This window comes from Danio rerio, chromosome 5 (genome assembly GCF_052040795.2).
Source record: "Danio rerio strain M-AB ecotype USA chromosome 5, GRCz13ab, whole genome shotgun sequence".
NCBI classification, from domain to species: domain Eukaryota; kingdom Metazoa; phylum Chordata; class Actinopteri; order Cypriniformes; family Danionidae; genus Danio; species Danio rerio.
In genome coordinates, this window is record NC_141025.1 from 73,093,778 (window position 1) to 73,117,584 (window position 23,807).

The 23,807-nt window shown below is 37.1% G+C and overlaps 3 protein-coding genes across 8 annotated transcripts in view; 1 reads left to right on the forward strand and 2 right to left on the reverse strand.

Moving 5' to 3' along the window:
* The window catches only part of notch1b (notch receptor 1b), a 185,819-nt gene extending 184,202 nt beyond the window's left edge, over nt 1–1,617 (reverse strand). Inside the window, exon 1 of one of the 2 annotated variants that reach the window (XM_087252914.1) lies at nt 1,306–1,617. The gene's annotated coding sequence lies outside the window, so the exon portion shown is untranslated. The remainder of the gene's footprint in view (nt 1–1,305) is intronic. The other variant, XM_087252915.1, reaches the window with a different exon arrangement.
* On the forward strand, nt 1,411–12,268 carry LOC794939 (protein FAM163B). 3 transcript variants are annotated; one of them, XR_015492052.1, is made up of 4 exons: nt 1,411–1,611; nt 4,773–4,888; nt 7,064–7,630; nt 7,796–8,097. XR_015492052.1 is itself a non-coding variant. In XM_087254651.1 (3 exons), the coding sequence occupies exons 2-3, from the start codon at nt 4,796–4,798 to the stop codon at nt 7,520–7,522; spliced, it is 552 nt and encodes a 183-aa protein (XP_087110777.1). In that variant the 5' UTR covers nt 1,411–1,611; nt 4,773–4,795; the 3' UTR covers nt 7,523–12,268. The 3 variants fall into 3 exon arrangements, 1 of the variants encoding a protein (XP_087110777.1); XR_015492053.1 differs by having other exon boundaries at nt 7,064–7,616; XM_087254651.1 differs by having other exon boundaries at nt 7,064–12,268.
* Nucleotides 12,269–15,258: 2,990 nt separating this feature from the next.
* The window catches only part of adamtsl2 (ADAMTS like 2), a 47,052-nt gene continuing 38,503 nt past the window's right edge, over nt 15,259–23,807 (reverse strand). For 2 of the 3 annotated variants that reach the window (XM_087251065.1, XM_087251064.1), the window contains exons 17-19: nt 23,208–23,384; nt 19,491–19,635; nt 15,798–17,115 (exon numbers count right to left, since the gene is read on the reverse strand). In XM_087251065.1, coding sequence (XP_087107191.1) covers nt 16,994–17,115; nt 19,491–19,635; nt 23,208–23,384 — 444 coding nt within the window. In that variant the 3' untranslated portion in view covers nt 15,798–16,993. 3 annotated transcript variants of the gene reach the window in all.

The following is a 23,807-nucleotide window of genomic DNA, read 5'->3' on the forward strand; positions in this document are numbered from 1 at the left end:
ATCAAAAATATATATTGCTTAAGGGAGCTAATAATATTGACCTTAAATTGGTTTCAAAATAGACCTTTTTAAACCTGTCTTTATTCTAGCTAAAATAAAACAAATAGAAGAAAAAATATTATAGGAAATACTGTTAAAATTCCTTGCTCTGTTAAAAATAATTTGGGAAATATTTATAAAATAAAAAAAATCTCAGGAGCGCTAATAATTTTGACTTTAACTGGCAATGGTTTTGAATAATCGTGATTACAATTATGACCAAAATAATCGTGATTATGATTTTTCCCAAAATCGAGCAGCCCAAAAAATAAAAAATAATCTAAACACATGCTTAAAATTCCAACATAATAGTGAAAATAATTAATAAATGCTGTGATTCTTCAGAGGCGAAGATAAAGATTAGACAGTATGACAAAGCCTACCTAAATTTTGGTTTTATTGAAGGCCAAGACAAGTTAAAACTGATTAATTAATATTTTCTATACATATTACTATTTATTAATATTACACAAACACACACACACATACATATATATATATATATATATATATATATATATATATATATATATATATATATATATATATACACACACACACACACACACACACACACATATATATATATATATATACATACACAGTACATATGTGTGTGCGTGCGTGCGTGTGTATTTATATGGTGGGGGGGCTCCAATGTTTGTATATGTTTATGGGGGGGGCCCCAAAGAAAAAGGTTGGGAACCACTGCTTTACACCACTGCCTGTATTGCTCTTAATTTACTATCAAACATTTTTCTACATTTGTGATTTACTCATCCCTTTCTTTGTTTCGTTAGTCTTTTTTCTTTTTGCAGCTAACGTAGCTTGTATTTTCCCTCTTTTGTATCTCTCTTATATTGATCTCCTGGTTGTGCTTGTACATATGTCTATTCTTGAATAAAAATAAATAACAGTTAAGTAAATAACCCTCAAACCCGTCAATTTATAACTTAATTCGCACCCTGGTTAAACGGTTAGTGTTGCTAATCCACAGTTAGCTTGTGGTTTAACTAGCATTACAATAACCACCATGTTTTTTTTTCGTGTGATTGTTTGTTTATGTCTGCAGAATAACCTTGTTTATTTTCGGGAGTCTGAAAAGCGCTGCCATTTTAAAATCATTAGACAAAACTACAAATGAATGACTGGATATCTCTGAAAAGCACTGTAAAAAGAATGCTAGCTCAGAAACTTCAGCTAAAAAGTTTTAAAAAGGTTCAATGTTACCCCTGAAAGCTCCATTTTACCATATAAAATACCTACCAGTGTTTATAAGGGTTTGGTATGAGTGGAGTGAATGGTCTTGTGATGATCAGTGGGAGCGGTTGGTCTCTGAGATGTAGGATGTGCGTGACTCCAGCGGAAACTCTTCCTCTTGTTCTTCTCCTCACAGCTCTCAGTGCTCCTCAACTTCAACTCTTCTCTTCCCCTTTTTCTTCACCGATGGGTTTATTTGTCTGTCATTATAAGACCTTCATTTCGTCTGGAGATTTGACCTCGTAAAAGTGAGTCTGTGGGGAAAATCGCCGGATGCGTTGGACAAGTGTCATGCTCTGTACATACCGTAATGTGAGTATTCATAACCTCCTTCTAGTTCATGCTGGTTAAACCTGATAAAAACGGTAATAATAGCATTATTATTCTCATTATGTTATCAGTTAAGTGCTGTTGATGCACAGAAAACTATAAAACTCCTTTTGAGATTACCCAGATAAAATTACTATAGTAATTTATAGTAAAAACGATAGTATTTGTGTACGGTAAAGTGATATGTATATAAGATAATATTTACAGCTATTTTAAATGAATGCTACAGTTTGTACGTATTACAACTGTCTAAATGAACTAATACTGCACTACAGTGGAGTATTATAGCCTATTGTAGGAAACGTACAATTGTTTATATTACCAAAGTAACTATAAATGACCACAAGCTGTTCATTTAAGTACTTTACTATGATTGAAAAACAAAATAGATTATCTATTTACTTTAATTACTGTAGTATTTCTTTAATGTGGGTATTCATTTACCAAAAAGTATTTAGTTGACATTAAAACACTTTAAAAACGGTAGCCTAAATGAATTGAGCAAAGCTAGCCTATTGATTTAGATAAATTTGGTAGTTTTAATACACTTAAACATGTATCTGGTTAAATATAAACCCATTGATTTTATCTATTTAAGTTAATGATATAAAGTTGATATTATTGTTAGACTCTGGAGATCTCTTTTTGTGTATATGGTTAAAAGTTGGTAAAAAGTATGGTTAAAAAAAGCACCTGAGATTTAGATTTTAATAAAGCCAGTGATTTGTAAATCTTGACTATTTATTGGGTTTGAATGAGTCTTTGGCCGGAGGTTTGAGCTCAAATACTGTCATCACAAAATCTAAAAGTCTGATTGAGGGGCTCATTCTGATTCACTTGCGTCTAGTCATCTTCATTAGCATCTTCATTAGCATTTCACGGAGACATGAATATTTGACAGTAAACAACACTGATTTGACTGATTTGTGGTCTAATTATAAGCAAATAACCTGAGCATGTTTGTGTTAATCTATTACCAATACTTTAGACAGTCTGTTGTGCAAATGTGCTATTTTTGGAGATCCATTTAATGCATCATTATTCAGTTTATTATTCCACCGCTGTGGCATGTATTTGGATATTGTTCTATAATTGCCAAATTTATTATCAAATGTGTGTAAATAGACATCAGATGTACATGTAGTTAGTTACCAATTAATATATTTATCATCATAAGGTGTACTAAACCCAATGTATGCCATGATATTTGGTCATTGTGAGATTATTTCTTTTTAAATACGATATGTGTGTAGATATGAGACAATATTTATTAAATAAATATATTATTTTTAAATGACGCAGTGGCGCAGTAGGTAGTGCTGTCGCCTCACAGCAAGAAGGTCGCTGGTTCGAGCCTCAGCTGGGTCAGTTTTCATTTCTGTGTGGAGTTTGCATGTTCTCCCTGTGTTCGCGTGGGTTTCCTCCGAGTGCTCCGGTTTCCCCCACTGTCCAAAGACATGCGGTACAGGTAAATTGGGTAGGCGTAATTGTCCGTAGTGAATGAAAGTATGGATGTTTCCCAGAGATGGGATGCAGCTGAAAGGGCATCCGCTGCGTAAAACATATGCTGGATAAGTTGGCGGTTCATTCCGCTGTGGTGACCTCAGATTAATAAAGGGACTAAGCTAAAAAGAAAATGAATGAATGCTTTTTTTAAAGATACTGTCTAATGTATTATGTTTTTGAGGGAGTCAAACTTTATTTGATGAAATGGAAAAAGCTAGAAAAACAAATGTTAAAGGGCTAGTCCACCTAAAATTAAAGTTCTGAAAATGAGTAATTGATCTCAAAATTAAAAATGACGTTAACTTTTATATTTATTTGCAAATAAACAGTAATGTTTGTAATTAATGCATTATACTAATTTGCATAATGATATTCATAAAATGTATGCATCCTTACTAAGTTACACCATTTTAATGTGTTTTAATTGCATTAAAGCATGTTAAATATGTGTCCTTGATGAAATATTTAAATGTGAACTGCATTAATTCTATGAATAAATAAATGTTAAATACATAATTATAAATGTAAAGCATAATCGCTGAATTATATTAATTGAATTGCATTCATTATATTAATATATACATTTTATGTATCAATTGTGTAAATATATATGATAAATGTTTTTTTTTATATTTTGATAAATGTTTTTTTAAATATGAGCAATGTAAATGAATGAATTAATGTTAAATAAATATAAATACATTTAAAACATCATTGCTGAATTACAATAATTTAAAAAGCATTTATCATATTAATATATACATTTAATCATGTTTAATGCATTTTTACTTAATTTTTTGTTTAATTACATTCATCATATTAGTAATGTTAACATTTTAATAAATGTAAAACATCCTTGCTGAACTTATCTGGACTGCATTAATTATGTTAATAGATAAATAATAATAATGCATTTATTTGCTTCCAATTTGAATTGCATTAATTAAATTAATTAATAAACAGATAAGGCGAGGCAGTGGCGCAGTAGGTAGTGCTGTCGCCTCACAGCAAGAAGGCCGCTGGTTCGAACCTCGCCTAAGTTGGCGTTTCTGTGTGGAGTTTGCATGTTCTCCTTGCCTTCGCGTGGGTTTCCTCCGGGTACTCCGGTTTCCCCCACAGTCCAAAGACATGCGGTACAGGTGAATTGGGTAGGCTAAATTGTCGATAGTGTGTGTGTGTGAATGTTTGTGTGGATGTTTCCCAGAGATGGGTTGCGGCTGGAAGGGCATCCGCTGCGTAAAAACTTGCTGGATAAGTTGGTGGTTCATTCCGCTATGGCGACCCCGGATTAATAAAGGGACTAAGCCGACTAGAAAATGAATGAATGAATGAATAAACAGATAATAAATAAACATTAATAAACGTAATGTATCATAGCTGAATTATAAAAGTTTGAATTACATTAATTTTATTAATAACATTGCTGGATTTTAGGAATTTGAAGTGTATTAATTATATTTAGAAATATTAAATAAATTGATGTTTGTTTATTCATTTCAGTTTTAGCTTTAATTTGCTATAATAACCCTGTCAGTAGCTTATCTAGGCACTGTTTATACTGTATACCAGCCAGTTTTGTTTTTGTTTTTGTCATCATTTTTTTTTTTTTTTGTATCTCTGTTTTCCTTCATGCCCAGTTTGTTGATGGAGAGGATTTCGAATGACAGCCGGCACAGTGGTCATCACAGGTGGAATTTTAGCAGCAGTCATCTTGCTGACCATCGTCACAGTTCTATGTTACTGTAGGCTGCAGGTAAACCTCTACTGCTTGATCATTAGTAGAGCTGCTGAAAACACTTTAGCCCAGTTGAATGAAACTATTTGATCAAAACTCTAGGTTGCAGAGTATGTTTCGGGTTTACAAATCCAAAGAAATGTAAACCAGTTAAGATCAGGTTGTTTTACAATGCTTGATATAAATGTTCTCTGTTAACTTTGGGTTTAACCCAGGATTAGTGATTAACTGAGTGCGCATGAAAGTGTAACACATGCAGCCAATCACATGACACATGACTGCAGCAAACAGCCAATCACACAACACATGACAGAGTCAGTTTCAGCCAGTTCTTGTGAGAGAGTCAGCACAATTATATTCCATGTGGAAGATTAAGAGATATCATCAGAAATATAATATATTTAAACACATAAATAAAATAAACACTGCTGATACAGTGCAAACTTGAGAAGGCAACTTAAAGAACATATCTTTCTATAAATGAAATTTATTTGAATAATGTAGGATCACAAACAGCTCAAACAATATATTAGCAAAGGTTTCGACTCAAAAATGCTTAAAAAAAAACTCTAATTTGGAGCAAAAATTACACACGGAATGGAATAGGGCTGCACAATATATCGCTGAATTATCATTATCACTATAATAGTATATGCAATGTACGTGTCGCAGAGATGTGTGATAAATGACACTTACAGTATTTAATGCAATTTTTATCTAAATTTGACCAATAAGATGCTACCTTACTATCTTTAGCCCCACCTCTCAAGTAGTTGCTGTTCTGCTATTGGCTGGAGCAGCCCGAAGGTGAAACCACAGCTGAAAATAAACACTGGTGACAGTCGAGACGAGAGAGGAAAATAACAACAGCCAATCAGAGTCAGAATATCTGCTGAGGTTTTTACTAGGGATGCAACGATTAACCGTTTTCACTATTAACCGCGATTTAATTTGTCACGGTTAATTAATCATGAAGGATTCTCAACACCGTGTTTCTGCATGGAACCAAACTGCTGCCTCTTAAAGTGATGCCAACTGAGTGCTTGTTTGAAGTTCCGAGCTTGTACTGTACACCATGCACACTAGATTAACTATGGCTGAGGCTATTAACTAAGGGCCTGTCACATATCGAATCTTTTGCATGCACAAGTTGGTTATTTCCAATGGAGGTGCGCGGCTTGCATAGATGGAGCGCCAAACTCGTGCATTCCAGATGCACTTAATAGTTAAAAAAGAATTCCGCAAGCGCCCTACACTGAGAAAAAAATTCAAAATGAAAAATACAAAATAAAAAAATACCAAACAATTTTGTTATATAGTTGATCAAAAGGTTCAGCAGCCCTTGAATACATTTCTTCACTGTAAAAGGGAAATACTTAGCTATTATGTAACTTACATTTATATTAGACAAATACTATTTATTTATTCATTCATTTAATGATTATTAATTTTATTGATTTATTTTAATTTTATTTATTTATTTAAAAAAATGTAATTAATTTATTGTAAATTCATTTATTTTATGAAATACATTTTTAAAAAAAAAATATTTTCATTTATTTACATTTAATTTATTTATTTTAATTTATTAAAATTTATATTCATTCATTTATTTAAATTTTATTTTTTTCTTATAATTATTTTATTTAAAATTAATTATTTATTTTGTTATTTTTTGGGTCAGTCGGGACTTTTAAAATACTATTGGTTGGGTTTAGGGAGGGAGGAGGGTGGGTCAGTCGATCGGTCAATCAGTCAGTCAGTCGACAGCAGAGAACAACAGGCGCGATTAGCATTTGCAAGAGAAATTTGAGATTTCAAAAACCATACACATCGGCCTCAAGTGGATTCACAAAAACTGCACAAAAAAACGTAGCTCCTGGGACGTATTTGGCGCTCTCCAGAAATGTATATGGGGTACATTATCAGATTGAGCCTGGGTTGGTATTTTGATTACACTACAACATCAATGCTGTAAAAGGAACCGTGTGAAATTAAAAAGAGTCACATTAACCTTTCACCGGAAGTTTATCCTCGGCTGTAAAACACTAGCTGAGCATATAGCCCATTGGCCTTATGCAGCAGACCTCGAGTCACATAATATTTACCACCTACTTAATAATAAAAAAATGTCCAAACTCCCCATTCTCATCTTCCATAACAATTGTGCCCTGTTGTCACTCTGCATATTAGTACTACTGCTGTAGAAGAGACGAGTTGGAGGAGGAGGAGGATGAGGAGGAGGCCAACATTGCCAAGTCATCTCCAACTCCGCTGCGCCACCTGAGTCTACCAGAGAGTCCACTGAGTCTCCAACACTTCCCCCAATACGCCTCTTCCAGTCAGCTGCTAATGACTGCAGAGCCCTTTGAGGCCAACGGACCGCTCAGCTTTCCTCCATACAACCCCAGAACGCCCTACAAGACGCCCCGCTCCTACACGTTCTGCCCGTCCTGCTCGGGGTACCTGCCGCTTTACATGAGCCCGCAGGAGAGTCTGCGAAACGGAGGAGGCCGGATCAGCTACAGGACTCTGCAGCAGGAGGAGCTGGAGCTGCCCATGGACACGCCGAGCCTCCACAAACTCAACCTGCTCCGCTCGCTCACCATGCAGGAGGTGTTGACCCCTCACAGCGTCAGCACAGATGTGTAGCCGCTTCAGGGTTGTGTGCTTCACATTCGTTATGCTGCTTTGTTTTATTACATCCAGCACATCCACTCGCTTGACCTGTCAGGCAGATATTCATGTACTACACCAGGGGTGCTCAACCCTGTTCCTGGAGATCTACCCTGAACAAACACAACTAAACCAACGAAGTAGGATCTGAATTCTGAGTAATTGAAGATTAATTCGAGTAATTGAAGAACGGCGTGTTTGCTCAAGGTTGAAGCTGAACTCTGAAGGAAGGTAGATCTCCAGGAACAGGGTTGAACACCCCTGTATTGTTTGAACACCCATTTTGGTCTTTGATTCTTATTGGTTGATTCATGTTCAAAGCTGTTTTAAACACTCTACAAGCACCTATGTAAACCAGTTCCTTGGCAACTATCTGATTAGCAGCACTGAGCCAAAGAAATGGTTTGATTTGCTTTGTTTTAGATTGTGATATAGTTATTTTATAAAAGCAATAAATCCTATGATGGGCGGCGCGGTGGTGAAGTGGGTAGCACCATTGCCTCACAACAAGAAGGTTGCCGGTTCGAGCCTCGGCTGGGTCAGTTGACATTTCTGTGTGGAGTTCGGGTGTTCTGGTTTCTCCCACAAGTCCAAAGACATCCGCTGTAGGTGAATTGGGTGGGCTAAATTGTGTGTATGTGTGTGAATGAGAGTGTATGGGTGTTTCAGAGTGATGGGTTGCAGCTTGAAGGGCATCCGCTGCGTAAAATATTTGCTGGATAAAGCTGCGGCAAAGAGCTTAGAATGACCAAAAGGCGACACTCTAGTGTAATTTGGAAAACAGCCACTAGAGGGCGCGGCGGCCATTTTGGAATGAAAACTCCAATAGATCAACAGCATATTATATGTCTGTAAAATAAACTATTAAAAGTGCTGATGATTGTGATAGTAAGTGTTGTATTGTCGTCTTTCAGGTTGTATCTCAGCTTTAATACGCTTTTTAAATAGATAAATGAAAAACAAAGCAGCTGCTTGCCATCGCAAAAGTAATGAGATCCAATGGACGGCGATTACTTTCACTCCAAAATGGCGGAATCCAGGGTTGTTGCTGGGCGCTGCTGTTGCAAGGGAACGTTCTATTGAGTGTCACCTCTTGGTCATTCTAAGCTCTTTGGCTGCGGTCACACTAGAGTTTGTGTGTGCGAAGTTCTGTCGTATGGCGCTGTGAAAAGGGGCGGGATTAAACAAGCTTGTTAGACATTTTAAAAAGCGAGCGATTGCTCCATGTTTTAAATTTCTGTCCAGAGATGTCATGTTTTGATCCTCGATTGGTCTCACACAGTCAGGTGATGCCAAGCTTTAACTTTGCACCGCAGCAACCTGCGAAACTTGACGCATGACCCCACGTTTCCGGTCTGACGCATTCGCGTGCTTATAAATGGAAGTCTATGGGAGGAAAAGCCCGGTGTAACCGCAGCTTAAGTTGGCTGTTCATTCCAGTGTGGCGACCCCTGAGTAATAAAGGGAGTAAGCCGAAAAGAAAAAGAATGAATCAATTATGAATAAATCTCAGGATTTACCGGAAATTTATTATGAACAAGAGGGTATAAACAACAGCCCTTAGCCACTTTAATTTAAACGTAAACCACAACCTCTTATGACTTACTGATTTATTAGCACAGTTACATCCAACACATTTAACTCAGAGGTGTCAACACTCAGTCCTGGAGGGCCGGTGTCCTGGAGAGTTTAGCTCCAACCCTAATCAAACACACCTGATCCAACAAATCAAGCTCTTATTAAATATACAAGAAACCTCCGGCAGGTGTGTTGAAGCAAGTTGGAGCTGAACTCAGCAGGACACCGGCCCTCCAGGACCGAGCTTGGACAAGCCTGATCTATCTAAGCCAAAGAAACTGACTTTGTTTTAGTTTGTGATATAACAGTTTTATGAAAGCAATAACCCCTGTGAATCTGTGGTTTACTCTAAATTTTAACTGGCCGGGAGCAGGGACGCCGCTAGGGTTAGGATGATTCTAAGGGCCCATACATTTAGAGGAGCCCCAGAGACATTATCAAGGGCCCGCAATAACACAGCCTCTTATCCCTTACTGCTACTACTATGTACTACACGCTCAGAAAAATAAGGTACAAAACTTTACCTTTTAAGGTACAAACAGAAATCACTAAAGGGTGCCATTTTGTATCTTTAGTTATTGTTTGTTATACCTCATTTTGGGTACAAAACTTTATCCTAATGACCTATAGTGGACCTTTAGGCCTCATTTCCGTTGAGCGCCATGGTTCAGTATGGGGTCACCAATTTAATGCCGAGTTCAGACTGCATGATTTTCAAAGTTGTCGTGTCACAGATGTTTTCACACTGCATGACTATCTGGGCTAGCGTTTAGTCGCTGCTTTGTTTACACTGCAAGATGGATCGGCGACAGGGACTTTCACATTGCATGACTTTACTATTGGAAGAATCGCCGACAACTTCGTCCAAACTACGTCTCACAGCCAAAAACATGTCGTATATCTTTTGTTATTAACTACATAATGGGAAAGAAGCCTTTAATGGGGTAGAACATGTACATGTTTACTCACCTGGGTTTAAAGGGAATTAGCCATTTCTCCCCAACGTTGATAATAAACTAATTTCTTTCTGTATGAAACGTCAAACAGACACGGTTGTTCCTGAGTCCTGTCAAACCTCCACTAGTTTTTCCTCCATTTCGTGGGTCCAAATAAACCGAAAAAGAGCGCTTTTAACTTCTCCCCCAGCCTCCCGCTGGCCTGCAGCAGGTATACACACACGCACACACAAGTGAAAGCTGCTCTCTCATTGTCTGTAGGCGATCGCTGATGTTATTTTCAGTCAAAACTCAATTCACACGGCATGATTTGAATCGCCGACAGCTCCAGATATTCAGCATGCCAAATATCTCACAGGCATCGGCGACTCATCGGTGATTCTCTCAGATCGCGTCTTTGAAAGTTCATACTGTATGATTGTCAGTCACGTGCATGAGCAGCAATTTGCCTGTGATTTCAGCCATTTGTCGGCGATTTCTCAAAACCTGTCGGCGAGCCAAAATCGGGGCTAAAATCACGCAGTCTGAACTAGGCATAAGCTGTATGGGTTGATCACATATCACATCTTTTGTGAACTTGAATTTATCGGCAAGTGCCCATAAATAGAGAGAAAGAGGCACCACTCACACTTTCCACACACTTTTAGGGATGCTTTCACAATAGCACTTTTGGCCCACACCCAGGTTTGTTTGATGTAAAGTACGATACGTTTAGCTAGTGTGAACGATATTGTTGGTTCGCGCGTACTCTGGTTCGGTTCACTTCTCATTTGAATGCAATCGTACCAAATAACGTTTGGTTCTATTTTGGTGCCTTGGCTTTCACAACAGCAACAGCAGCTTGATGATGCTAGCATACCGGGGTTCAGAAGGAAAAAAATATGGTGTGTACACAAGCCAGCCGAAAAGTTGGCAAGGGGGGACAATCGAACTTGGGTTCCAGACAGTTGAACCAAGTGTGAAAGCACCCTTGACACAGTGGCTCAATGCTTAGTACTGTCGCCTCTCAGCAAGAAGTCCCGACAGGACCAGTTTCCCCATGTTGGAGTGGGTTTCCTCTGGGTGCTCCGGTTTCCCCCACAGTCCAAAGACACGCGCTATAGGTGAATTGAATAAACTAAATTGGCCGTAGTGTATGTGTGTGAATGAGTTTGTATGGGTGTTTGCAAGTACTGGGTTGCAGCTAGAAGGGCATCCATTGTGTAAAATATATGCTGGATAAATTGGCGGTTCATTCTGCTGTGGTGACCCTTAATGAATAAAGAGACTATTCCAAAGAAAAATGAATGATCGAACATTAAAGGCATAGTAAACCCAAAAATGAACTATCTGTATTTAAATTATTGGATGTAACTGTCGCTTTATGATTGTTCTTTAATCCTAAAATGCAATGTGTGACTCAAAATAAAAAAAAATATTTTGTAAACGTGTGAAAACTTCATACATTCATTCATTTTGTTTTCGGCTAAGTCCTTTTAGTAATTCGGGGTTGTCACATCGGAATAAACCGCCAACTTATCCAGCACGTTTTTATGCTGCAGATGCCCTTCCAGCCACAACCCATCTCTGGGAAACATGCGTGTGTGAAAAGTCAATACGGGAAATTATTTCATATGAGGATATTAAACAGAGTCTGATTTTTCAATACTTTTATTTAAGAAATTCATACTTTAATTAAACTAATAGGGCTTTTTAAATGGCATGAGAACTCAATATTTGAATATTTCACATCTGTTTTCACATGTATTTACTGCTGTAGCGAAGAATAGATTACTACAATATTCATTATTTTGGTTTAGATTTGAATATAAATGCCGTGGATGTACAGTATGTTTAGGAAGTCAAATGATATCACCGACTCAAGTGGTTTTTACACGTGGGATTGTGAATTTGTGTGTCTGTTTGTATGATGAATTGAACTGGCAGGTTTTTATAATCCTCTGTGTTCTCATCCTTGTGTGTACAGCCACAATTTGTCCAAAACTCACCAGAGTATCTGTCTGTTATAAACGCAATACTTGTTGATATTATTATGTACCGTGTGCGGGTTTAATGAGCATATTTTGAGCTCTTGTGTTATAAATGAAAATATTTCACTGCACTGTTTGCTGACCAGCAGGTGGCGTCAGTTCATGTGCAGAAAAAAAGGTCTATCCATACGTTGATCCATTAAAAGCATTAAACTAGAGACGAAGTGTGTCTGTGCTAATAGCGTGCTAATCTCAATGCTAAAGCTAACAGGCTTTCTGCAGCTTAAATCGATTAAGTCATGATGTAAAATGTATTTAAAAATTCTGAATGTTGAAAACAGGTCTCACATTGGGTAAAGTCTTTACTTAAATGACTCAAATATAGTTAAAATATAATGTAAACACTACATGGACATCACGTCTTGTCGCCTATCCAAGTTTTAGAAACAACAAATAATAACTTGACTTCTAGTTGATCATTTGGTATCAGAAGTGGCTTACATGAAAGGCAAAGGCCTCTAGATTACGATTATTTTACCAAAAAAATATATGATTATGCCTTTATTTTTAATTATTAAATTAGTAAAGTCTTGTCAGTTAACAGAAACAATGTACAGTATAGAATATAAAGTCGTGGTGCAGTGGAAAAAGAATGAATATTGTGTATGACTCCTATAAGGACTGCATCCATACATCTCTGCAATGACTCAAATCACTTATTAATAAAGTAATCTGAAATGGCAAAGAAAGCGTTCCTGCAAGACTCACGGAGTTCATCAAGATTCTTTGGATTCATCTTCAATGCCTCCTGCTTCATCTTACCCCAAACATGCTCAATAATGTTCATATCTGGTGCCTGAGCAGGCCAATCCTAGAGCAACCAAAAAAAGTAGAAAAATAAAAACACGAAATTCATTTGGAGTATGCTATTTATTGTTCATAATATTTTGAGGTACGCAAACGTTTTTTTTATACATCAAGAATATCAAACGACTTACATCTGATTGCTTTTTGTACTTGAGGTAAGGTAGTACAATAGGTTTATTGTGTATATGAATCAGATACATTTTCAACCATAGCATGTTCAAGTGTCAGGACTCGCTCAACGACAAAGAAAAAAATCTGATTCATTGTCGATTCAAATAAAAAAATGATACACAAATGAATAAATTGGATGGATATAGAATGAGAGAAGCCAATAAAACTACTGCTGTAACCAATAAATTAACATAAGCCCATGTCTAGCAAGAGTTAAGACAAGACACTGATGGTGAATAGAATAAAAAAAAAAAAATCATCATAACTATAATCCTGTAGTTGATTGGTTACTTTAAAAATTGCAAAAATGTTAAATTTAAGTATGAAATTATTAAATGAAATGAAATCATTATTGAATGAAATATGCATTCATCTGCTCACACATTTAGGCCAAAAATCTAAGAACTAAATGAAGTCTTGTTTAATTAATCAATTCATTTATTTATGTATGTATTTATTTATTTTTATATATGGACCACAAAACATATGTTTCACAGGTGGGTATATTTGTAAGAATAGCCAACAATACACTGTCAAAATTATTGATTTTTTTTTATGCCAAAAATTGTGTAAAAAAATCATGTTTTTCCATGAAAACATTTTGTAAATTTACTATGGTAAATATATCAAATCATGATTTTAGATTAGTAATATGCATTGCTAACAGCTCTATTCATTATATATTGAATGCTCACATTTCAGATTTGGAAGTAATTCAGAATTGTATCTTAGTCAGATATTGTCCTATCCCAATACGTTTTTATTTTTTATTTTTTATTATTTTTTTAACTGACCTTTATTACAGTATTTATGACACAGAATGACAAGAATTAAATGTTTTTACAGAGAGGATTTGATCTGAAGTTTGATGTTTAGAAGTGTTTCTGAAGTGGAGATTTATGGCTCAGTGCAGAAGAAAACACTCATTAAACGAGAAAAAACAGCCTTTAAAATTACGAATTGTAATTGAAATCAACAGATTGTTATTGTAAAAACAGAAGCTTGCATCGCTTGCCCTCCCTCAGAGTTCTTCTGATTGGTCTACTGCTTTGAAACTGACATTAATGGAGCAACATGTAAGTTTGACACCCAGTGTTTAAAGGTATTGCATTCCTGGATCAAAACAAGCGCAGGTTGCCAGATTGGCGACACTAACAGAAGTGTGCCTGACTATCAAGCTTAACGGCTGATTTAAGTCGTGTTCTAAATAAAAGCAACGGCATCCAATAGAAGGAATATTTTCCATATTAAAAGGAGTTTTTTGCTCTAACCAGCAGCTTGATTTGATATATTATAAAAGGCTTCTATTTCTCACAAGTGAACAACAGGATAAACTGATCACCTCAGGTACACCTCGATAATTAGATATTTAAAAAAAGCGAGAGATTAGCCCATATTTTAAATTTCTGTCCAGAGAGGTCAAGTTTTGATCCTCAATTGTTCTCAGGCAGGCAAGCAAAGCGATATCGCAATAGTTCACCAAGCTTGATGTAAACAATGCAACAAACTGTGAAACTTGTCGCACAAGCATGCGTTTCCGGTCTAAGCAGAGTGGCGAACCAAAGTGGCGATCTGATTAGTGGAGAAGGTTTTGAAGCGGTGCGTTAAAACAAACAAACAAAAAAAAAAAAACAAGCATGAGGCGTTTTTTTTTTTAAATGACGCTTTTGCGTCTGGAGTTTTGCGCATTGATGTGCACGATCACATTAACGGCCTTTATTTAGTTACGAAGCGTTAAACGTCGACGGAAAAAGCGAGCAAAAAACATTTTGGTGTGCTCGGGCCTTAATGCTTACTTTCGTAATATTTATTTTCTAATTAATAACCTCATGTGGAACTCTATCTGTGTCTTATTTCGGAGTTTGCTACTGTCCACCAGAGGTCGCATTTTGGTCACGGACACAAGCTTTGAGAGTCTTCCTGACTGAATGAATGAAACATGATTTTCCAGCTGATCTCACGAGAAAACGTAAGTATTTTACGTTTTGCCAGTTTAGTGGCTAATTCGTATGAATTTCGTACGAGTTCAGTCGTAGGAAATTGTACGATTTTAAAAAGGAGGCGTGGCACCTAACCCCACCCCTAAACCCAACCGTCATAGGGGGATGAGCAAATTGTACTAAAATGTACGAATTCGTACGAATTAGCAACTAAATAAAAAAGTTACGAATTGTCGTGAGATTGTTTTGGGTTTTCCAGCAAGGCAACCCAGGGTGCTGAATTATAATTGGGTAAGCTGGCATTGGACAGGTTAAAAACTCCATAAACAAGATAGTGTTCCGACACGGAAAACACATGTTCAAAGCAGAATATCTGACTTCAACACTGTTTTTCAGATAAACAAGTATGATCACTTGGCATGTTTCTTAAACATCTGTAAACATAAAGGTATTTTTATGCTTTAGAAGAGTCAAAAACATACAGCAATTTTAAAGAGTGTAAAAACATGGCGCTCATGTGCAACATGCTACAAAAGAACCACAAGTCATTGAGTCTTTTATTTCAGTGTGCTGATGTACTTCTAACTGAAATGAAATATTAAGAAGGATCATTTTGTGGATCATTGTCATAGCAAACTAATGGTAAGAGGGGCCTGGTTAAAAATATTGTTGCTGAATCTGTCAGACTGACATCAACAGAGAAAGACCGCCATTCCAAACACGGAAGCAAATGGTCAGAATTTGATTGAAGATTACTAAAACAAACATCTTTTTTAACTGGATTAACATTCACGAATTTATTGATCACCAGAAGAATAACAATGTGAGCAAGCAAAATAAACATTGCAAATTTTGATTTCACTCATACTTGAACATTCATGCATGTCCTTCAAGCACTTGTTTACATGGGAAAACAATGGAAAATTGCAATGAAATGGAAAAATATGTTCTGTGTGAATGGCCCCAAGTGTACTTTAAATGTGAAAGTCACATTAAGAAAAGCCAAAAACTCAAGTTTGACAGGTGCATTAAAAAAACTGTGTTTTCGCCAGCAGTGTCTCGCCTTTAAATGAATGAAAGAGCAGAGGAGAGAGCGTGAGAAGCAGCAGTGGCCCGAGGCTCAGCCTGTGTTTGGATGTACAGTACTAAAATCTTCAGCCAGAGGTAACATTCAGTATACAGCAGAAGTCAAAACGATTAGCCCTCCTGTGAATCTTTACTTCTTTTTTAAATATTTCCTAAATTGTGTTGAACAGAGCAAGGAATTTTTCGCAGTATTTCCTATAATATTTTTTCTTCTGAAGAAAGTCTGATTTATTTTATTTTGGATAGAATAAAAGCACTCTTTAATTATTTTAAAAGACATTTTACAGTCAATATTATTAGCCCCCTTAAGCAATATTTGTTTTTAATTGTGTACAGAACAATCCATAGTTATACAATGATTTGCGGAATTACCCTAGCTTTCCTAATTAACCTTTAAATGTCCATTTAAGCTAAATACTAGTCTTAAAAATATCTAGTAGTCAAATATTATGTGCTGTCATCATGGCAAACATAAAAGAAATCCGTTGTTAGAAATGAGTTATTAAAATTATTATGTTTAGAAATGCGCTGAAAAAACGTTTATATCCGTTAAACGGAAATCAGGGGAAAAATATACAGGAGGGCTAACAATTCTGACTTTAACTGTACATTCAGTATATCCACCTCTGCCACTGCCAGATAATAAAAGTCCCATAAAACCTGACTTGTAATAATAAATACTTTTATGACATGCAATACAATCCTCTGAGCAATAATCAAATAATTTAATATTTCCTTACTGTATCCCACAAAGGCGGGACATTGTCGTGAAGTAGGCATCGTTTTAGTAATAAGAAAGTTTGAATAGAAACAAATACTGATTCAGAATTCCCTCACTGCGATCCTCATCCTCATGATGATGATATTAGGAGAGAAGAGTTAGGAAGATCGAAGGTTTCGGCAGGAATGGCAACAGGCCTTGCTGTAGTACCAGTGAGAGCAGAGGTTCACCTTGAGAGCCAGAGAGCAGTTGGTGGTGGGACGATCCTGGCAGTTTTCATCTGGAGATGCAATAATGCAGTTACACTTCATGTTAGCTTTCGGGGTTTCTTTGGACATCATACAGAATATAGCAATTGTTTCAATGTGGTGATGTCACTGGCCAATGAACATTTCCTGCTTATTATCAAACTATTTCATAACTGTAACAAGAGGCAATTCAATCATTACTTGATGTTAAAACAGCTAACATAACATTATTTATCAAAATGTGTCTCTTTTTGCATTCTCGGAAGCGATAGAAATTAAAAATGTAAAACAGGAAATGAGTTAGGACCATTGTTTTGTTTACATCCCTCAAAATGGTCTATATAGCATATATTTAGCCATTATAATATGCACTGTTCCAGTCAGAAGATGCATTTAAAAATAGGTGTTTGATCATTTAAGGGGACTAATTATGCCACTTTTTTCGAGATGTAAAATACATCACATACAACCTCTAGGTACATCAGAGATGTTTCAGCTCAAAATACCCCACAAATAATGCTCTAAACCTTTTTGAAACTTTGGCTTTGATCCTAATTGCGCCATTTTGGTGACTTGCTTTAAATTCAAATGAGACTGTGCTCTTTTTAAAAGAGGGTGGAGCTACAATGCCTATGTGCAGGGGCGGACTGGGACAAGAATTCAGCCCTGGCACTGTAGCCACACAAATGACCACACCGACACAAATTACCACACCGACACAGCCCCACCCACGGACACGCACATTCACTATTATTATGGTGTACAGATGGTGAAATAATACGACTTTCTTGCTAGATTTTGATTATGTCCAGGTAACCTCGGATTGAGTCGGCCCATCTTGAAACCAGGCGGCAATTGCCGATTGGGCTAAATGCTTAACATTTATTATTATTATTATTATTATTATTTTATTATCATCATCATAATAACATCTAGCAAGAGATAAAAGCTGTCTGCACTTAAAAACAATACATATTAAAAAATAAATAAAAATAAAAAATGACCAGCCCACATTTAAAATTGGTCCGGCCCTTCTGGCATTTGCCAGAATTGCCAGATGGCCAGTCCGCCCCTGCCTATGTGTCAGCAAGGCATGGGGCGATAACCGTTTTCAAGGTATACAGCAGTTTGGAAATTCAAGGTTTTAAAACCGTCAAAATTTTCTGCTATACCATTCCTAAGGTATGAGTAAGATTTTTTATTTACATTTTTTTAGGGCAGCAATATCTCCAACAGAAAATATATCCAAAGATGTCCTTTTAAATTGTGAACAAAAATCTGTGTTTATGAAATATTGAATTATTTAGCCTGACTTGTTTACTGTTCCAAAATATCATAAATGTTTCCCAAATAAAAATATATTGTGTACAAAAGGGAAAAAGGTTTTGTTTTATGAAATTTAAAAAGAATATATTTCACAGCAGTAATTACAAAACCGTGAAACTGTGATATTTATATCCAAGGTTATCATGCCGTCAGAATCTTACTGGCAGATTCAAAAGCAACACTGATGTCGTATGCTAATGAGGGAGATGGTCACTAATGGGTGGGGCTTTCCCCCTCTGATGACAGTACAAAAGGAGAATGTCAAAGGCTGCGTCCGAAACCGCATACTTCCATACTATATAGTACGCTAAAATCAGTATGCGAGCAGAGTAGTATGTCTGAATTCATAGAATTCGAAAATCAGTAAGTGAGAAGTATTCGGATGTATTACTACTTCCGGCGAGATTCTGGAGTGCGCATCCCACGCACGCTGCGCTATCCGATGATGCCCCGCGAGAGAATTCATGAATGGAAGTGCAGTGATGCAACTGACGCAGGTAGGTCACGTGACCATGACGAAATGGCGAATGTAGTACGTCCGAATTTCATTAATACTTTTCACATTCATACTGTATAGAACATACTTTTCTGACGACCGAGTAGCACGTTTAAATTCAAATACAGTTCCTACTGAGTAGCCAAAGTGTTTCTACGGATAGTTTTTGTTATAAATTGTTAATTATTAATTAATACATTTTTTACAATTAGTACCACTGGTTATATTCACAGACTTTTGCCACACAACTGTGTTTCAATATCTTAAATTAATAATTTTTTTCTCACCAACATTTTTCAAAATATCTTCCTATGTGTTGATTTGTTGCTAAACTATGGAATCAGTTTAGTCTCAAAAGAAATTTGCATTTGTGAAACGTATTTTATGAAAATGTATTTTTATTTTGAGCATGTGAAAATTTTTTTGTGATTATAAATAAATATTTTACGCACGTGAATTTGATTTTATGCACGTGAATTTGGCTACGCGTGTGTACATCGTGTCTTTTGCATGAATTTCTTTTGAGACTAAACTGATTCCATACTAAACTGTTCCTGCATAGAGAGCATAGAGAAGTAAAGCAACCTGGAGGTTCGGTGGGGCAGGGCTGCAGTGCACAGGTCTGCTTGTTAACAGGTTTGGTCAAAGGGTCGCATCCACGAACAAGCTCTCGTCCCTGATAACACTTCACATCCCTCATGCGCACACCCACACCACACGTCTTGGTGCACTGAAAAACAGTTGATTTCAAGCAAAGAAGAAAAATATGTAAACAGTTATTGGCACATTTATTGTGTTATGTTATACACGCAAAGCACTTCACAATCATGAGGGGGGTCTCTCCACACCACCACTAGTGTGAAGCATCCACTTGGATGATGCGACAGCAGCCACAGGTCAATAGAGGGATTTGGCCTGGACTCCGGAGTTACACCATTAACCTTTATGAGAAGTGCCATGGGATTTTAAATGACCACAGAGAGTGAGGACCTTGGTTAAACATCTCTACCGAAAGACGGCGTCCACTAACCATTTGGTGTCCCCTTCACTTTCTACTAGGGCACACAGACCGCAGGTTGAGCGCCCCCTGCTGGCCTCACTAACACCACTTCCAGCAGCAACCTAGTTTTCCTATGTGGTCTCCCATCCAGGTACTGACAAGAATCAGCCCTGCTTAGCTTCAGTGTCTTGGGCTGCAGGGTGATATGACTGTGGCAAAAGAAGATAGTTTGAAGAATGTTGGAAACCGGTAACTATTGACTTCCATAGTATTTGTTTTTTCTACTATGGATGTCAATGGTTACGGGTTTCCAACATTCTTTAAAAACCATGTTAAATGTAACTAAAAATACCCACTGGTTGCAATATCAAAAATAGTCATTTCTGGTTGAACTATCCCTTTAAGGAAAGGCAAAAATGTTGTTATTTTCACCCACTTATAAATTTTGAGTTTTTTTCTTTGCATAAACAACTTTTTAGTCAGTCTAATGAAAAGAAAACATCCAAAATACACTTTTAAGTGCTTCATTTTTCACATTTTATCAATTTGTCTTTGTAGGTTTCAATTACAATTCATATTTTCAAAGGCTGTTTACTCAAAATGACAAATCGTCACATTAGTTATAAAGTTCCATCTGACATTTTTGTCAAAATTGAGTTATTGACATATTCTTATTTAATGACAACTTATTTACATTATGGGATGTTTTATATAAGTTTACATTTTAGGACTTTTTATTTAAAAAAAACAAATGTTTCACACATAGGGCCCTATCATACACCCGGCGCAGTGAGGCGCAAGGCATGGCGCAGTCTTTTGGTAGTTTCAGCTTGGCGCAAGAGTGGTTTTGAGGCGTTGCGCTACGCTGTTTTAAATAGCAAATGCATTAGCGCTCATTTGTGCGCCCATAGGCGTTCTGGTCTAAAAAGGAAGGCGTTCTGAGGCGGACCGCTGGCACGTTGCTATTTTGAGAAACTATAATAGATTTTTCATTAGACCAAAACTAACCCGGTCTAAACTCCGGCGCAGAGTTGCGGCTCGCTTACACACTGCTTAATACACACAAGAGAGCAATAGGCAAATATCTTTACATATGAAAAAATTTAAATATTAAGGATGTATAAAGGATATAATAAGAATATAAATAGAATATAAATATAAAGGATTAAAATATTACAAAACATATTATTTTCTAGCCTACATAAATATGAAAAATCACTGCTTTTATGTCTTCTTCATCTCGGGAGGCTTTTTCAGTTTATTCATAAACAATTTGCTTTTGTATAATGTTATTATTATTAGCAGTATTATTTATTATATCCATATTTATATTTGTTTTATTAAAAACAAGCTTAGATTTGCCCACCTGTCAGGTTTTAGACCATATGGGGCACAGCATGTGTTTTAGGATATAACTCAGGTTTTTGAGCACATTTGTTATTATTATTATTATTCATTTATTCGTTTGCTGGAAATTAGAACTGAATTTAGAAATAGTTTTGAAACGAATATTTGCGCTTAACAAACAAAAGTATTTATTTATAAATCTCCATTTTAGCAGCTTTACATACACAAAACTTTACAGTTTAACTCGCTTCTAATTATCTAAAAGGGTTTTTACACAGGCTTTTGTCCATACATAGTTTAAAAATTTGCATATAAAATTTTTATTTTTATTTTGCATTATCATTTTGAACTTTGCATCTAAAAATGTTCTGATTTTGTACAAGAAAATCACCAACTTAATCAAGTTATGTCTCATTTACATATTTAAAACCCTGTCAAAGAATGTTTACTATTCTTAATATAATCAATCAATCAGCCTAGTTTTATTCATCAGGGGTCACCAGTGGAATGAACCGCCAACTTATCCAGCATATGTTTTACACAGCGGATGTCCTTCCAGCTGCAACCCAGTATTGGGAAACATCCATACACACTCATATACACACATGCACTACAGCCAATTTAGTTTATTCAATTCACCTGTACCGCATGTCTTTGGACCGTGGGGGAAACCAAAGCACCAGGAGGAAACCAACACCAACACGTGGAGAACATGCACACTCTACACAGAAACACCAACTGGCCTAGCCAGTGCTGCAGGACTCAAACCAGTGACCTTCTTGCTGTGAGGCGACAGCACTAACCACTAAGCCACAGTGTCGCCTGCATAAATTAATACATTTTTACCATAATCACCTGCAGTGTTTTGTCTTTAAACCTACAGTGGATTCACATGACCAAAATATGAGTGGTGCAGGAAGAACATCAGAACCCAGAAAGTCATTCGCCATTGATTCCCTCAGCATCACATCACTCGTTCTCCCCGGGTGAGTCTGCAATCCTCCAAGCACAAGCTATGTTTTGGGCTTTTGGCCTTAATATTTTATTAACGCAGACTAGCACATAATGCCTGGCAGCATGCAGTCAAACATGGTAGAATCAACTGGAAATGACCTCATACAGATGTATTCTGAGCAGATGTGCAGTTGCGCCCTCGAGCTTACAACGTCCTAGCAATCTGATACTGCTTGTGATTGTGATTTGTATTTCAATCCACCATCAAACCCAACAAGCATTTTTGGTTTTTAATAGATGTCTAATAGACGTCTAAACTTAGTCGTCTTGGCGTAAACAAGGCTAACATTGGCTTGTCAGTGAAAATCTAATAGACGTCTAAGAACAAGCCAAAGGGCGATACAGTGGCGCAGTAGGTAGTGCTGTCGCCTCACAGCAAGAAGGTCGCTGGTTCGAACCTCGGCTCAGTTGGCCTTTCTGTGTGGAGTTTGCATGTTCTCCCTGCATTCGCGTGGGTTTCCTCCATGTGCTCCGGTTTCCCCCACAGTCCAAAGACATGCGGTACAGGTGAATTGGGTAAGCTAAATTGTCCGTAGTGTGTGTGTGTGTGTGGATGTTTCCCAGAGATGGTTTGTGAAGGGCTGGAAGGGCATCTGCTGCGTAAAAACTTGCTGGATAAGTTGGCGGTTCATTCTGCTGTGGTGACCCCGGATTAATAAAGGGACTAAGCTGACAAGAAAATGAATGGATGAATGAATAAGCCAAAACTAGACTAGTCATCAAATAAACAGAAATGAATGACTACACATATAAAGTCTGTCTAGGCTGTCGATTTCATGATTAGTCTAGTTTTGGGGTATTCTTAGATATCTATTAGATTTTCTCTGACAGCCCAAGTTTAGTCTTGTTTTAGCCAAGCTGTCTACATTTAGATGTTTATTAGATGTCACTAAATAGTTTTTTGGGTACACTGAATAGATATACGGTATGAAAAGTGTTACCTCAGACCACGGCGTTGTGTACCACTTAAAGCAAGGCCTCTCGAAGCAGGTGTCCTCATCCGCTGGCCTCTTGCTGGCGTCACATTCCTCATCCTCATTTATCTGGACCTTCCCACTTGTAATGCTCACACACAGCACTGTCCTTCTCTTCACACCCCGTCCACATGTTGTGTTGCACTAGAAGGCAGAAAAAAGTCAGTACGTTTACATGTACAAGACAAATCTGATATTAAATTGTTAGTTCACCCAAAAATTGTAATTCTGTTATTCAGTAAAGGGTGACACAGTGGCGCAGTGAGTAGCACAGCAAGAAGGTCGCTGGGTCGCTGGTTCGAACCTCGGCTCAGTTGGCGTTTCTGTGTGGAGTTTGCATGTTCTCCCTGCGTTCGTGTGGGTTTCCTCCGGGTACTCCGGTTTCCCCCACAGTCCAAAGACATGCAGTACAGGTGAATTGGGTAGGCTAAATTGTCTATAGTGTATGAGTGTGTGTGTGTATGTGTGGATGTTTCCCAGAGATGGGTTGCGGCTGGAAGGGCATCCGCTGCATAAAAACTTGCTGGATAAGTTGGCGGTTCTTTCCGCTGTAGCGACCCCAGATTA

Coding starts and splice junctions, on each gene's coding strand:
- LOC794939 (XM_087254651.1), top strand. CDS start 4,796: ATGACAGCCGGCACAGTGGTCATCACAGGTGGAATTTTAGCAGCAGTC. Junction 4,889..7,063: donor TATGTTACTGTAGGCTGCAG/GTAAACCTCTAC, acceptor TCTGCATATTAG/TACTACTGCTGTAGAAGAGA.